At 40.2% G+C, this 16,490-nt stretch overlaps 1 protein-coding gene and 1 long non-coding RNA gene across 2 annotated transcripts in view; one reads left to right on the top strand and one right to left on the bottom strand.

Annotated features, from left to right (window-relative positions):
• IMPG2 (interphotoreceptor matrix proteoglycan 2) overlaps positions 1 to 6,063 on the top strand; it is an 84,545-nt gene extending 78,482 nt beyond the window's left edge. Inside the window, exons 19-20 of the mRNA XM_075907641.2 lie at positions 655 to 734; positions 3,115 to 6,063. Of these exons, the coding sequence (XP_075763756.2) occupies positions 655 to 734; positions 3,115 to 3,127 (93 nt within the window). The 3' untranslated portion in view covers positions 3,128 to 6,063. The remainder of the gene's footprint in view (positions 1 to 654; positions 735 to 3,114) is intronic.
• LOC112547035 (uncharacterized) overlaps positions 5,036 to 16,490 on the bottom strand; it is a 64,081-nt gene continuing 52,626 nt past the window's right edge. Inside the window, exons 3-4 of the long non-coding RNA XR_003090779.3 lie at positions 6,554 to 6,698; positions 5,036 to 5,171 (exon numbers count right to left, since the gene is read on the bottom strand). This is a non-coding gene — a long non-coding RNA (uncharacterized LOC112547035). The remainder of the gene's footprint in view (positions 5,172 to 6,553; positions 6,699 to 16,490) is intronic.

The following is a 16,490-nucleotide window of genomic DNA, read 5'->3' as shown; positions in this document are numbered from 1 at the left end:
CAGATTGAACCTCTCTGGTCTGGTATGATTTCAGTTAGCCAGATGTCCACTTATCATAGGTGTGGCCAAGTTTTCTGCAGTCCCAAAAAGTTTGTTTATAGCCACTAAGTCTTCCGTGTTCCATGCTGTTATTTAGCTCTAATTTACTCCTAAATGTTCTCTAAGAGCCAAGTAAGTAGTGGAAGTGTTGATAATGTTGATAGACAATATTGACCACCCATGGATCAGGAAATTCTCTGCAGAGGGTGAGGGTCCGATACTAGAGAGGTTCAGCTTGAGGTAAAGATTAGACTCAGATCCCAATTATTGGACATTTTCTTTGTGTGAACATATACAGGTGCCCTCTTTTGAGGATAAAAGATTTTGCTATGTCATTTTGTCCATTCATAATCTCTTGATTTTACTAAAACTGTATGGATAGCTTCTGTACATATTAGCAAACATGCACTAATTTTGAAGAGTTGGTCCAATGATAACAAGAATTACTAGACTCCTTTTTACAGTGTTCTGCAAATTATACTGAATTCTACACATGCTCAATTTATAAAAATGTGCTCAGCCACTTGTAAGGTGGAGTAAAACTCAGTTTTCTGTATAATACTTCACAGTATTTATTTTGGTTCTTCTACTATTATTGCATATTTTGTATTACAGGAAATCCAGGACAGAATACGGATTATAGAGCTTTACGCCAAAGATCGGCAATTTGCAGAGTTTGTCAGACAACATCAAATGTAAGTAAAATGTGTTCTCGCAGTAACATCTTAGCAGGTTTCCATGTGTTTTTTGTTATATTTCCTGTGACTGTCTCCTTTTAAAGCAAGGCAGGCTGCTCAGTGGGGTAGAGAAATGGGAATTAGTTTGGTTTCCTGGGGACTTTAGACATGTCACTACACACGTGGCCCAGTTTCCTCTTCTCAAAGCTGGGGATGATGATGAAGATCCATTCACCTCCAAGTGGTGTAGCTCGTTACACTTGACCCACTCTCCCTTTTCAAGCTACATTCCCATTGATTGCAGTGAGAATCTTGCCTGAATAAGGTTGGCAAGATGAAGATTTAATGTCCATACATGCTATTAAACATGTTAACACTGTACAAAAGGACTAAGTGTTCCTATTTTATTTTTCTTAGATTTAGTAAATAAGTATTGGCATTGAACTATTGTAATGTTTTGCTAGTATCTACTTGAATTACTCTAATCAATCATCTTATAAGGTACAAATAGATGACACTAAAAGTGATACTAATACTGTAATTCAAAAGCCATCTTTAAATTAGGCACAACTAGTTCTTTTCTATGTTCATAATGTTTCACCGAAGCATCTTTCAGTAACCAGCAATTTATTATTTATGAATAGAGCATGCTTTATTGATTTGTTAACCATGGCTACTTGTGGGGGGGAATGGGTCAACAGAGTATGTGAAACCTTGTGTCTAAAGTAATGAATATAGTGTACTCTGTCGGGGAATAGTCCTCGACAAACAAATAGCTTCAAAAGTTTGTTTTTATTCCTAAGAAGAAATGATGAGATTAACAATATACTTGCTGTTTCAGGGTAAAATACTAATTATTGACCTACACTACAGATCACATTATGCATAATACCCGTTGAACTGGTTTGCAGCAACTGTACAACAGTGATTTGATCTGTGTATGTGGATCAGGAAAGAATTTCCTTATAGTTCAGCAGCATACTTTGAACAGCAATTTCCTGAGATGTCAAAGGTTGAGACTCCTAGAAAAACAACTGTTGGAGGCAGAAATTCTTCATGGAAAGGGAATGGCAAAGTCAAAACTTCTTGCCTGTAACTGCACAAAGTCAAATTTTTTTAGTTTGGGTAGTGATTTTGGGAGCACGGCACCCAAAAGCTTTAGTCACCTCGGGGGGGAAAAAAGGTAGATCAAACAACAGAAGTGAATTGTTAGCAGAGAGGTATTGGACATGAAATAGCCTGTTTCATAAAACACAGGTTAACAGAGCCTTTTCAGTATCTGTTCAAAATTTGTTAATATTCAGTAGGTTTCTCTTCAAAATTGGTATTTGAAAACTGTCAGACAAGCAAATCTTACCAGTTTGTCCTCTTTGAATTCTTCACATTCAACACTGTAATGAACCAAGCCAATAGTCACTGGCAAAGAGTGTTATCTATAATTGTGGGTGCAATAAAATTACAAGCCTGCCATATTAATGGATAAGCTCAGTTGCTACAGCTTCCCAGACATAAGACTCAAAGCATCCATCAAAGCTTGCCTGTGGAAATTCTATTTGCTAGAATCAGCTGAAAGCAAACAGCCTCCCGATTCCTATCTTTAACTCATGCTAAATGTATTTTAAAGTTTTTATAAATGGTGTTCTAAATAATATTTCTGCCCATAACAAAAACTAGTAGATAATAGGGATGTAAGCAATTAGTCCACTAGTCCCTCAACTAGTTGCTCCCCCACCACTTGCTGCCTCTATCGGCAGCAGCAAGTGGGGGAACAGGCGCTGGCACGGAGGGGAGCTGGCTTAAAAGCTGGTTCCCCCCAGTACTGCCTCTGGAGGCGGAAGGGGAGACAGGAATCATCTGGAAAACACATTGACTACTTGATTAAACTAAATTTAATACCCCTAGTAGGTAACACATGCTACAACTGTGGAAATTCTAGGAGGACAAGTGATACACTGATAATCTACTACTACCCTTAAACTTGCAATGGAACTTAGTTCTACATGAATTTTTCACCTGCAATACATGTCCAGAAATCCTTAATCTACAACAGATTTCTAATTTGTGTAGTTAAACACATAAGTGGGCTTATAATGAAAAATTATTTAAGCAGTTATACTCCTAGGAATTTCTATAGCTGCTTGTTATTCAAGAAGATTGGAATAAAATGTTTCAGGGGAATAGATTAAAGATCTGTCCACTGTAAAATGTTGTGAGACTTAACAAGTCAGGCATTTCAAATGCAGTAATTTGTTTAAATGAGAATAACGGTGGCACTTATTTAAAATGAACATCTTAAATTTCCCTCAACTGGAAAGTAATTGGGCAACCCTTTTTACAAGCTTTAAAACAAAGCCCACAGAAGAATGTAGTCTCTACCTGCCTATTTTTCTCATTTCAGGAAACTGCTTTAAAAAAAAATCTGAAACCAGTTTTATGGAAGAAGAGGAAGATGACCTTGTTGCTCAAGTAAACAGGGCACAGACATAACTGCAATTACTTACAGTATTTACACTATATGGATCTTAAAACGTTGCTGGTTGGATATTTTCTAAATGAATGGTTAACTGTAGGAATGTTTCTTACTATCTTTGGCTTTTCTCAATGCAGTTATGAGAGTGACCAGAGGTCATGAAAGTTCACTTACTTTTAATAAGGGAAAAAGCATTTCCTGCCCTGGACTTTGAAAGTTTGTGCATGTATTTTCTCATTGCATGAAGATTTTTTTGCTCGGTATACAAAGAAATAAAATACAGATTTTTAATGTTACTCTGGTATTTCTCTCCCCTCCCCCCTCCCCACTGTTTAGAGGTTTCAAAAGTAAAGTATTAGTGGAGGAGGGGAGAATATTTGGGTTCCTGGTGAGAGGTTTGTAGGACGAGACTGGCTCTGCTCAAGTGATAGCAGCATTATTTTGATATGGCCCAATAATGATCCCAGAGAAAATGTTTTGTTATCTAGATAGAGAAGTTCGTTATGTATGGCTGGATGACTTACCCCTTTTTGTTGCTTATTGATTAAAATAAATAAGCAGTCACATACAGCATAATGTTCAGCTTGCAGCTCTCATGGCAAAGCTCATGTCTCTTTGCAAGGCAATCCTTGAGGGAGATGGTGCAGGGCTTAGGGGTTGCTAACACAAGAAATATTAGAATGAGTGTGTGTTCTCCTGTACAACTGGTAATCTGGGACAAACAAAGGCTAACCCCTACCCTCAAATTTTTATAGAACAGCAGCTATTTTTATCCTCTTAACATTTTAAATATAGTTACTTTTTATTTGTGCTTCTGTAGAATAATGAATGTGTTATTTACTGTACAGTTATTGTATTCCCTATGTTTGGTTATTTTCATAAGGGCTTAATTGTACTACTTATTGTACTTAATTTCACACCATTGTTTATTCCTTCAGCACTGATTTTCTCTTCTTAGCATTGTATGCCCCCATCAGATAAAATCCAGCTGACATATTAGAATACTATCACTTGAATAATGTACTAGTCAACCACAAGCTCTATTTCCAAATCAGGCCCCCTTTACCTCCCTATTTGAGTAAGATAGTATACCATTTACCTGTCCTCATTTTGCTTACCCAGTTTCTGATCTCTGCAATCTCTAATGGGGAAAAAGGGAACCCCACTTCTGGCTTAGTGGAAACCAAATGTTAAGATTTTTACCTACTTTCCAGATTTAATTACTTAGAAATAAAAAAATTGTTAATAAGAACAAGTATGTGAAAAGATGTGCTTCCGATGCAGATTTGGACCTGTATTTTGAACTGTCAAAGCTTGTGCAGGTTTGGCATGGTCTATTCAAATCAAGGGAGCCAGCATGAAATTTGTATCTAGATCTGTAAGGCTCTGAGTTGGAGGCATGTCTAAACTATGGGGTCTAGGGGAACGTGTCTGCTCTTCTGCCAAAAAAAAAAAAAAGTGGAAGAGCAAATGCGCTCTTTCAGAAGCCCTGTCTTACTCCTCCCATGAAAGAGGGTTTTTTTCCAACATTTGGTTCAGTATAAACAGGCCAAATTTTGGAAAAGCCACTTCTGAAAAAAATATTGGGAAAAGGTACGCAAATTGCAGAGCACAATTTGTGTACCTTTTTGTGATAAAGTCCTATAGTCTAGACATAGCCCGAGATGTTTAGATCTTTTATATTTAATGCTGATCAGGAACATTTTTTCCGCCTGAGCAATGAAGCTAATTTAACCAAGATGGTCAACTAGTGCCAACAAACCTCTCATCACCACTTTTCCAATGCACATTGATTTAATCAAGGCAAGACTACTTACTTCCCAAATTTGTTCAGTCCAGCTGTCTAAGATGGGAGAGATTCCTATGAAAGAAAAACGCTTCTTCCACATGTTCTTTCAGCAATCCTCAGCTGGTCTGGGAGGATACTTCACCAGGTTGGTGGGTTATTCTTCTCCATTTCAATACCAGGGGTAAAGATTCATGGCCTAAGTGTCAAGCAGGAAATCAACTCTTATGAGCCAATGATCAATAATTGGGTGCGGCTTCAAAATGCTATAATCAACAAACCAGATCTTATGAAGTAGTGTGATCATTGAGTACTGCCCTGTCTGTGCAATCAGCCTCTCAAAGATAACTTGCATGGACCTATTGCAAACATGATTCTTTGGCACTGTAGAAACAGTGGGAAGATTCCCCCTGCCCCTGCAATTGGTGAAGCAGGCCAAGGGGGCACAGCTGGGATGCCCTTATGTTACACCAATCTTCATCTTCTGTTTTGGGCCCTTGTAATCCAGTCTAGTTGAGGAGAACAGTAGAGTCAGCTGTCTACAAAGTTAAATTTTTACATTACCTTGGCATAGTACCCTGCCCTTGGGTTATAAAGAAGAATATGACTCCAAAATTATTCTGATATAAAGTGCATTTTCAATATGGTGCTCTGAGAATAAACCACTCCCCTCAACCTCAGGGCTTCATGCCTTCCTGTGTGCTGTACTGACAATCTATGCTTCAGGTAAAATAAGAGATTGCTGTCAAGTCCAGATCTGTTCAGTATTAAAAAGTATTCAATGGGAGGCGGGCGTGTTTTTGAAATTTGAACCTAAAGCTGGATCTAAATGTCGTGGTGGAAAATCCCTGTCATATAGCCATCTGAAACAAAATTGCATCGTTAGGGGTTGAGATTAGGAACTGAATCTTGCAGTCAAAGCCCATCTTTAGTTAAAGCTGCCTAGTAGTCCTATCTCGTCCTATTTTGCCCTAGCCTAGAAGAGCCATTTCATTGTACATACAGGGTATATTTTTCTTTTTGTATGTAATCGTGTCTTATTTTCACTGCAATAAATGTTTTTGTTTCAAGAAGGTGTCTGTTTATTTCTCTCCCCCCCATCACAATCTTGACTAGTTTTTAAAATTGATGTGGAGACTAAGATGACATAATGGGATGGAATGGCAAGGACATTTAATATTATGAAGATGTAACTGAACATTTGCACTACTTGGAACAGGTTTTTAATAAATCTAGTTGAACTGTTAAACTCATTTGTTAATAAAAATGCCAAGTATAGTTCACAGTGATTTGTGGCACTATATTAGCCTGACATCTGGGAAGTGTACAGTTCTTTCCGATTTTGTTCTTTGAACCAGAAGAATAGCAAACAAAACCCTTTAGGGATTTCTGATTTGTGAGAAATCAGGGCAAAAGTGTTTCTTAGGTGACCGTGAGTCATTAAAATAAGTCAGATGAATTCATACCATTTGCCAGCTTGTAAAAAAAGGCATAATGAATAGCCTCACTAGCTTTTATTTATCCTATCATTTACAGGTGTCAGACACCATTATAACGTGTTGCTATGAAATAAAAACTCACCGATTTCAGTCTGCAGGGAGTTCAGAGTCTGCTCTTCAGCCTCCTACTCCTCTGTGCAAACATGAGGAGAGGGTGTGTAGACAAGATCTTTAATCCAGCCATAGAAAGCTGCTTATGCCCCTGTTGCGCCTGCAGCTGTGAGCAGCTTGATGGGGGAAGGGAGAAAACAAGTCAGCACAACTGAGACTCACTATTTCCAATACATGAGAAATTTCAAAATTAGTCAGATTGAAACATTGTTGAAATGCCTCTGACCAGAAATCCCCAAAAGAGTTTCTCTGAGCAATACCCATGCCTAGTGATTCTGTGAGAAAATATGTGGCCAAGACAGGCAGGGGCTGACTGCAATTAACCTGCTCATCGATTCCACACAGCTATTCCATTCCATTCAGCAGCAGGAGCCAGAGCTGTTAAGGTCTGAATCTCTGGGGTAGCCCCTCCATGGGGACTTCAGGCTCCCCTTTTCAGAAGTCAGGCACTGCCAGTTGGCCCAGATGCATGGAAGCTCTGAAGTTCATACTCACAGCAATACATATGATAGGCCTGTCCCCAAGCCATGCAGCCTACAAGCTCATCTCAGGATATTCATGCTCCCAGTTGACTACCTTCATTTCCTGGCTCAGCAGCAAGGAGCCTGTATCCCCAAGAGCCCTGGCTCAAACAGGAATGTTGGCATTGCTGCCTATGGAGCCTGAAAACCTGAGCTTGTAAAGGTGTGCTAGCAGCCTGCCAGACAGATTTCCCTCTGAACCCTTTGTGATTTAATGTAAGTTCATCAAAACCCAACCTGGTTTCACAGACAATTCAGTTTTGACAAACTCACTTTCTGACAAAACTCTTGCATTAAAAAATTTCCAGTGCTTCTATTGTAGCTTCATCGGCAGAAAGTTCACTTAACGTAAGTAGTTTATGCCTCTTTTTTAATGCAATCATTAATTGGCTGTCAAAGAAAAGGCTAGGAGGCAGGGTTCAAAGTTCTGCAGTTGTGACTCTGAAACCCAGTCAAAAAATACCCTGGCTTACTAGAAAACCATTCTCCATGTTAACCAGTAGAGAGGAGTATGCAACAATGTACAAATTTAGTAGCAAAATATTGTTTGTTTACTAAAGCCCCAAAGCCCAGGCCTCAATTCACTTTTAGAAATCTAACTGCTGTATTGTGTTTCACACACACACACTAGTTTTTTTCCAAGTCTGCATGACTATTTTAGTTCAAACACAATGGCTGTGTCTAGACTGGCCAGTTTTTCCGGAAAATCAGCCGCTTTTCCAGAAAAGCTTGCCTGCTGTCTACACTGGCCTCTTGAATTTCCACAAAAGCACTGACTTCCTACTGTAAGAAATCAGTGCTTCTTGCGGAAATACTGTTCTGCTCCCGTTCAGGCAAAAGTCCTTTTTGTGCAAAGCTTTTGCGCAAAAGGGTTAGTGTAGACAGCTCAGATTTGTTTTCCGCAAAAAAGCCCCGATCGCGAAAATGGCAATCAGGGCTTTTTTGCGGAAGAGAGCATCTAGATTGGTACAGACGCGTTTCTGCAAAAGCACTTTCTGAGGAAAAGCGGCCGTGCCAATCTAGACGCTCTGTTCCGAAAATGCTTTTAACGGAAAACTTTTCAGTTAATAGCATTTCTGGAAAATCATGCCAGTCTAGACGTAGCCAATGAGTAGTTCTGTGGCCTCTTAGGATGCGTCTACACAGCCCTCTTACCTTGAAATAAGCTACACAATTTGTGCTCCGTAAATTGCGTAGCTTATTTTGAAATTTGGCAGTCAACATCGCCCTAGACATTAACAAATACACTATATATCATGAGCTTTTGTAGGCAAAACCCATGAAAACTCGTGTGTGTGTGTGTATATAAATAAATAAAAAAATCTGTAAGGTGCCACAAGACTACTCATTTTTAAAATTACAAGCTAACAGCTAATCCTCTGAGATTTAATTTAACACAGACACTACAAAAAAAGCAGCTGTCTGGGCCTCATTCTGTTCTCACAATAGTGTAAATTAAGAGTTACTTTTATGTACTTACGATTCCAGATACTTCTGTGGAGTTTCTCCTGACTTACACTCATAAGTCAGATCAGAATCAGGTTGTCCATTAAAGAAAGTGTGCGCTTCACTATACAATTCTGTCTTACAAAATGTCAATTTTTTCTGCAACCATCAGACTAATAGAAATTTAAAAAGACAGGTGGTAGGTCCACACTGCAGCCTGTGACACTTAAATAGATAGATCAAAGCTAGTTTGAGTAGGGGTCCTGGGTTACCGCATCTAGCTCATGCAGCCATACCGTTAGTGCTAATTGAGCTAGCACAACAGATTAGGGATGTTAGATATTGTGAAACTGAAGAGTCATGTAACCGCACTAAATCTTAGCAATTACATGACTATTTGATAGGCCCCCAAGGACTGGCATCCAGTGTGCTGCTGTTCCTATTCTTGGGACGCACCATGCTGCTGCATCTCTGACAGAAGACAGCTTCTCCCAGGCACCAGTTCCCCCCCGATAGATATACCCAAAGAACTATGTAACGGAAGTACAGACACAACAAACTGAAGGGTGTAAGTTAAGTTCAATGGGACCTTAGTTTGGGATCAGCAGTGGCCTCACTAGATCCCCAGTATTACATCTCACAGTAATGGTTTAGTGTTCAGGCATTGAACTCACAACCCAGAATTTAGCAGGGCAATGCTCAAACCACTGAGCTACTCCTGCCCCTTGGTTGAGATTCTATGAACACTAAACCATCACAGCTGTGCATGCATATTCAAATAGACCCTCCTATTCCTCCAACTCTAAAAATTTCAGATATCACCTTGGGATTGCATCAAGATATATACTTGGGGAAGTAACACAAATTTATGACTGTGGTGAGACCATAGCCCCACCTTTTAGGATAGAAACTGTTTGTCTAGTACCTATAACAATTGGAGGCTCCTATGATGACTTATTAGTTAAAATGTACTTATCTAGTGGATTATGCTATCTGACCTAGTTTTAAAACAGGGAATATGTACATTTAAATAATATGTAAGTCTCATATTAATGAGGAATTTTCTGTTATTTTTTTCAATAGAAAATGCTCCATCTTCAAAAATCAAACTTTTCCACTGCAAAAATCTAAATAAAGTATTTTTTTTACATTGGATTAGCCCCAAATAAAACATCCTTGTTTGTCAAAGCAAAATTAATTTAAGTGCATTCAACATTAATTTGCCTTAGCCAGTGATACTTTGATACCTGATGGGAGCTGTCGTTTGAGTCCCTTACATCTTTGTTCTCCTCCATAGGTTGGACTCCCTGGCCAGATTATATCCTTCAAAACCCAGTCTCCCCTCTGAGTGAAATGATTCAGTGCACCATGAGAGATTTAGCCTGGTGGGGCCTTAAGCCCATAGAAGAGAGTGAAGTACAAGACACAAGCGACCCTGAGGCACTGTAGGAGTTCATGCAGACACAGTTTAACATTAGACTGAGCCAAAACAAAGTTTCCAAAAAATTTTTCATTCAGCCAAACAAAAAGTTGAAATACTTTTGTGTGATGATTTTGGACAAAGGTATATTGAGATTTTCCAATGCTTGACCAGCTCTACTGTGAAAAAACAGCCATAAACGATTGCAATGTTCCTTTGTTTCATGTTGCATTGAGGTCACAGTAAAACCTGTCCTGCAGTGCTACATAGCTAGGCCTGCTTTATAAAAGCCAAGTCAGAGGCTTTACCAGATGATGAATGAAGTTTTTAATCCAAATAACTTGCATTAAACATGAACTAAAGAGGATTGCTCTCAGGGATTACAAAATGGTGGATTACACATGCCACCATTTTTCAATACTCTTGGCAACCCTAATGTTGCTATGATGGTTATCACAGGTGGCCATCTGAAAAAGCACTTCCTAGCCACGCTGCAAAGTGTGTCCCTAAGTACTAGTCCATTCCCCTCAACCCCAAGGAATCCAGACCAGATTCCCCCTCCTCTCCACCCTCAGTCAAAAACGGACCTCCTGCACTCACATTGGGATTCTACACCAACCATTTGCCCTTCCTAGTTAAGAGCTATTTCCTTCCAGATGCTTTTAGCCTCTAAGGCAAAAGGACCTTGCTTACTGCCAAGTTTAAAGGGAAAATAGACATTCTAAAAAGCCATAGCTGCATTTTGTAGAATCCAAACAGCGCCCTACTAAACATTGCATAAGAACGGCCATACTGAGTCAGACCAAATGGCCGTCTACTGTCCTGCAACAGTGGCCAGTGCCCCAGAAGCAATGAAAAGAACAGGTGATCAAATGATCTGTCGTCCACTTGCAGTTTCTGGCAAATAGGAGCTAGAGACCCCATCCTAGCCAAAAACAATTGAGGGACCTATCCTCCATGAACAGGGCTTGACAAACGGCGGCGAAAGCCACTCGCCAGCCCCGCACTGTGCATGCGCCAGAGCTCCATTGCACATGCGCGCGCTGCCAGTAAACGGGGCGCGCAGCTGAAATCTACTCGCCACGGGCAAATAGATTCTATAGTTTGTCGAGCCCTGTCCATGAATGCATCTAGTTCTTTTCTGAACCCTATTATGCCTTCACAACATCCTCGGACAGAGTTCCCCAGGTTGACTGTGTGCTGTGTGAAGAAATACTTCCTTGTATTTGTTTTAAACCTGCAAACTATTAATTTCATTTGGTGACCCCTAATTCTTGTGTTAGGGGAAGGAGTAAATAAAACTTCCCCATTTACTTTCTCCACACCAGCCATGATTTTATAGACCTCCATCATATTTCATCTTAGTCATTTCTTTTTCCAACTGAAAAGCCCAAGTCTTCTTAATCTCTCCTCATATGGAAACTGTTCCATACCCTAACAGTTTGTCCTTTTGACACCTTTTCGTATTCCAATACAACTTTTTTGAGATGGGGTCCCCCTGCTTTACTCTGTGTGGTTAACAGCCTGAGCAACAGTGTTCTTTCTCCATGGTCCAGGGCCAGCCTGTCTCTAGAATAATGGCAATGATCCACACAGGTAAATCTTCCAGCAGCTGGTTATGATGCTTGCAGGCCACAATAGCCACTAGCTATTTAAAACAGGGCCCCTTCTCTTCAGTTAAATAAACTGACTTTAATTTTCATCTTTAAACAGCAGCAGCTGGTTACCCCAAGCACACAAGGGGAAAACACTGTCCCTTTGTGAAGGTCGACAGTTTTCCACTGAAGCACCAGTGGAAGGAATATCAACACATTGAAAATCAGGTCCAGCATTTAAACAATAATGAAAAGATGAAGCAGAGAGGTAAGGACAAGGATAGGTAAAAAAGAGAGGATAAAGGAAAAGGGAGGCCTCAGCAAAGAACATATGTCGCATCCAGTCAAAGGGACATCTCTCTCTCTGTGCAAACCTGCAGAAGCAGCTACAAGGAAACATACACAGCTTTGCTTAAAGAGGATTACTGGAAAGCATATTGCAGCAGATTAATGGCCTCTCACAGGAAAGGAAGGGGCTCAAGCCTTGCAAAGGGCTAATGAATGAGTTCCTTAGTTGTGAAGTATTGTTTAACGTTTCTAATAGTTTGTTCAGAAAGTGAGCAGCTTCATTATTTACTTCTATTCCTGTCGAAGGGAAGAGAGACATAAAGATAAGAAGTTTACGATTAACGGGAATGTTTGCTGTAGCTTCAAAAAAAAGCCATCCCGAAAGCAGCACTCTATTTTTTAAAACTGCTGTAGAGAGACAAAGGACTGGTTGGGGGTTGATTAAGGTTCCTTAAAAGTTCAGCAGAACATAGCTGCAGCTTATTCGTTTTTTTGACTTCATCTTCTGTGTGTACCTTTAAGAAGTTTGCCATGAGTACCTGCTGCGGAACAATAGATTATGGGGTTCCTATAGAGCTCTTTCACCTTATGAATACTGGCACAAAGAACAATTTGATTATCACCCATACTTTCTCACCTCCCCCCAGCATAATCATGTTTGTAATCTAAAGGTAAAGTTTGGCCTTTAGAGATTCTGTTCTGGTGTACTTACATCACAAGTGGAAGTAGTTAATGGAAAGACACTAAATTTAATACTTAGTACACACAACCAGATGAGTGTACAGCCAGCAGGTAATTTCAGTTCCACCAGCAGTCTATGGCTGTGTCTAGACTGGCCACTTTTTCCGGAAAAACTTGCCAGCTGTCTACACTGGCCGCTTGAATTTCCGCAAAAGCAATGACAATCTCATGTAAGATTGTCAGTGCTTTTGCGGAAATACTATGCTGCTCCCGTTCGGGCAAAAGTCTTTTTCCGAAAAACTTTTGCACAAAAGGGCCAGTGTGCACAGCAGAGATTCGTTTTTCCGCAAAAAAGCCCCGATCGCGAAAATGGCGATCTGGGCTTTTTTGCGGAAAAGCGCGTCTAGATTGGCCACGGACGCTTTTGCGCAAAAGCGTCCTGCCAATCTAGACGCACTTTTCTGAAAATGCTTTTAACGGAAAACTTCTCCGTTAAAAGCATTTCCGGAAAATCATGCCAGTCTAGACATAGCCTATGTGTTTCAGCCTATACCCAGAGCTTCCCTAGGATCCTGTTTGTAACTCGCGAGTGAGTTACAAATGTTATACCATAATGAGAAATGTGCCTTGAGTGAGCAGGATGGTCTAGATACAATACCCTTTATCGGGTGTCACCGATCCATAAAGCCTGAGCGGACACAAAATCTGTCTCCATGCCTGCAGATGAAAAAATGAGTTCCGGATATCCACACTAACATCTGCGGGTGTGGATACCAGCAGATATAAAGCAGATATCTGCAAATGTATAGGGTTCTAGATAAATGATTTGGATTTGATGATCTGTCATGCAAGTTAGATATGGAGCTGAACTCCCCTTAAAGTTCAGAGGAGTATGGGGTCCAGTGTTTCTGGTTCATGGACACATACGCCTTTTGACTTTCACTCAGCAAGGACTGAGAAAATAGTGCTGAATTTAGGGCAGCAAACTGATCTAGGCTCTGTCTGTTCTGAAATGGACAACTCAGTTTCTGGGAACAGTGGCTTCCGGCCTAACCCAATACTAAGTTCCTGGTTGCCATCACAGACACAAACTCCAGCCAAGTTTCTGGCTGATGTCATTTCCCCTTGTACAGAGCTTTTTATCAAAGTGGGACAGACGCTGTATCTGTTGTTGATCCAGACCAGTTAGCCCCCTCCTATCTCTGCTTGTATGACTGCCAGCAGAGAGGGATGAGCCTTTTTTAAATTGAATTGAGTTCTACATTAGGGGCTTTAAAGTTAAACCCCTCTTAATATAGTTTCCCTAATAAGAGGGGAGAAAGTTCAAAGTGGTGGGGTTATGAGATAAGTCCTAATGCAGATGAACTGATGCCATGTGCCTCCTAAGTGACCCTAGTAAGGTGGGAAGAAAGTCTAAGAACTGAAGCAATCCTCTTGAAAAGTAAAAGCAAGCATTGCTTGCGTACTAACTCTATTTCTTTAGAGGGGTTTACATATTTTCCAGGAAGGCAACAATCCACTCCCATATTGAAAACTCAAGAGGTAAACAGGACTCTTGAGTTCTATCTTTGCCTGAGATACTTACTGTATGACTGGATAAGTCTTCTGTGCCTTTGTTTACCTATCTGCACAATGGGTAGTCTGCATGCCTACCTCAACAGTGTTGTGAGGCGTAGTTAATTGATTACTTATTATTTATCAGAAGTTGTGAAAATTCAATGTGAAAGAGGATGTGTAAATGCAAATTATTTTATGATGGGAATTTTCTTTGGCTAAACATTACAGTGTTAAATATTATGTTAGTGTTTCACGTTGACTGCCATTGCACTCTTGCTTTTAACATTATACAATTATCCATTTTGGAAGTTCAGTAAACCCAGAGGGGGATTTTGCTATCCATTCATGGAACGTGTCAGACAGCACAGCTGAGCAGTGTGCGTGTCATCGCAAAAGCTGCGAGGAATACTGCTTTCCTCCATTAGTGAACATTGTGTCTAATTCAGGGCTGTCCCAGAGCTGGCTGTATAATTACAAATTGGTCCGTAGTATTTTAAGACCAAATTGGTCCATAGTATTTCAGATCCATATGAGCAAACCTTTGCATTAAAAACATCTGTTCTACTATTCTGTGCACAATTCATTGTAATAGAGAAGACGTTAAAACCAAATCTCTCTATGAAGAGTCGAACCAGCGTAGAGTCAGAACTTAGGGCTTCATTGGAAAGAGAAAAGGAGGAATTCAGGTTCATATTGATTTCAAAATTTAACACTTTGGAAAGTCTTTTCCCTCCCACCATTTGGGCTTTTTGCTACTAAAAAAATAAATAAATAAATAGCATAAATTTCTTCAGTTTAATAATCTTAGTTGTCTCCACCTTCTTAACTCCCTCTCCTAAGTAAGCCTTTCTATTTATTGGCACCACCCACAGACAAGACTATACACCCACAGACAAGACTATACAAGACTATGCCACTGTACTGGTATGTAAAACTCTATCTCTTGAAATAGAAACACAAAATCAAGTCATCCTGACCAGTCCTTTGTCGTGAGAAATCTTCCTGCTATTGCTCTGTCTCTACCCTTCCTTTACTCAAAGACTGAGAAAATAGCTGTCTCCCTCTCATCTGTCTAATCATCTTATCTATTTTTCCTTTCATAAAATATTACGAGAGCTTGTTTGGAGAGCTTTGTTCAAAGCTGCATTGTATCAGAAGCACAGTTAAGTATCTCGACAATATAGGATTGTTCTCCTAATCATTTTGATAGGATTTTAGAAAACAGATGAGTACAGAGGGAGGTCTTTGTTGGAGGGGGGAATGAATACATTTCTCATTAAACTAATGAGCCTCCTGTACTTTTATATTGATTGTCTTTGAGCTAATTGATGTGCTTATCTGCAGATGCAGCACAAGGCAGTGACATTGCACCTTACATGGTTCAACTGTGTTTTGAAGGGACCCACCTCTGTGAGTCAGGTTCAATGTCTAGGCTCAGTCACTCCTTGTTTCTACTCAGAACCAACTGTAATGGCATCCAGTGAGACAGATGCCCTTCCAGTTTAGAATGGAGCAAGACCAATTTATTTTACATAGGCCAGAAATAAAAGGCAAAAGTAAATGCCTGTCACTATCAATGTGGTTTGGATTCATGCCACTTGGTCATTGTATCCTATTAGAAAAATCCCCCAATCCAGGCAATTAGCGCCAAGGTATACATATCTGACGTTCTTCCCAGGTTCCACACACTGAAATTCTGAACATGAGCTAAGTGATTGAGTCCTTATTCTGGTATAGCTCTCACTGGTCTTGGGGTAGACTTCAGGTTCAGGGGCAGTGTATTGTAGGCTACATATAAGGAGCTATCATAGTTCTTAATCTAGGGCAGGCAGAATTTTCTAATGCATGTGTGCACATCTGCCTTAAGCGCCTTACGTTGCAGTGTGTTTTAGCTTCCACATTGCAAAAAATGGCAAACTCCTGACGGAGGCACCTGTTAAATAGATAAGTGACGGGTAAGACTGCAGAGTTCAAAGGGACTCTGTGCTGTACTTTCCCACCTTGTTGTTAACATTGGTTCAGCTCCATCAGTGTTGAGCTTGGGTGCCCTAGCATAGACGAGCTGCTACTTGGAGCACCTGCTTGCAGCAGCTCTGTGATGATGCTCAGAACAGTGGTGGCTGTGGTGGGTTGCATACTGTAGGTCTCCCAAGGGCAGAACCAGTCTTTGCAATGCTGTGAAATGTGTCCCTCATGTGGGCACCCCCTTACAGCCAAATTCAGTGAGAAAGACCAAACGAATGCTCTGTTTAATGTCTCTTTCTCATTAGAAAATAGTTCTCTTAAAGCATTTTCTCTAGTTCCAGAGCCTGAGCCAACTTCATAAGATGTTTACAGCTCATATGATCTTTTCCTCATTCAAAAGAAAAATATTTCACACAAAACAACATATGGTCATGA

The sequence above is a fragment of the Pelodiscus sinensis genome, chromosome 1 (genome assembly GCF_052426305.1).
Source record: "Pelodiscus sinensis isolate ZL-2025 chromosome 1, ASM5242630v1, whole genome shotgun sequence".
Classification (NCBI taxonomy): domain Eukaryota; kingdom Metazoa; phylum Chordata; order Testudines; family Trionychidae; genus Pelodiscus; species Pelodiscus sinensis.
This window is presented reverse-complemented; position numbering and strand designations above follow the sequence as displayed.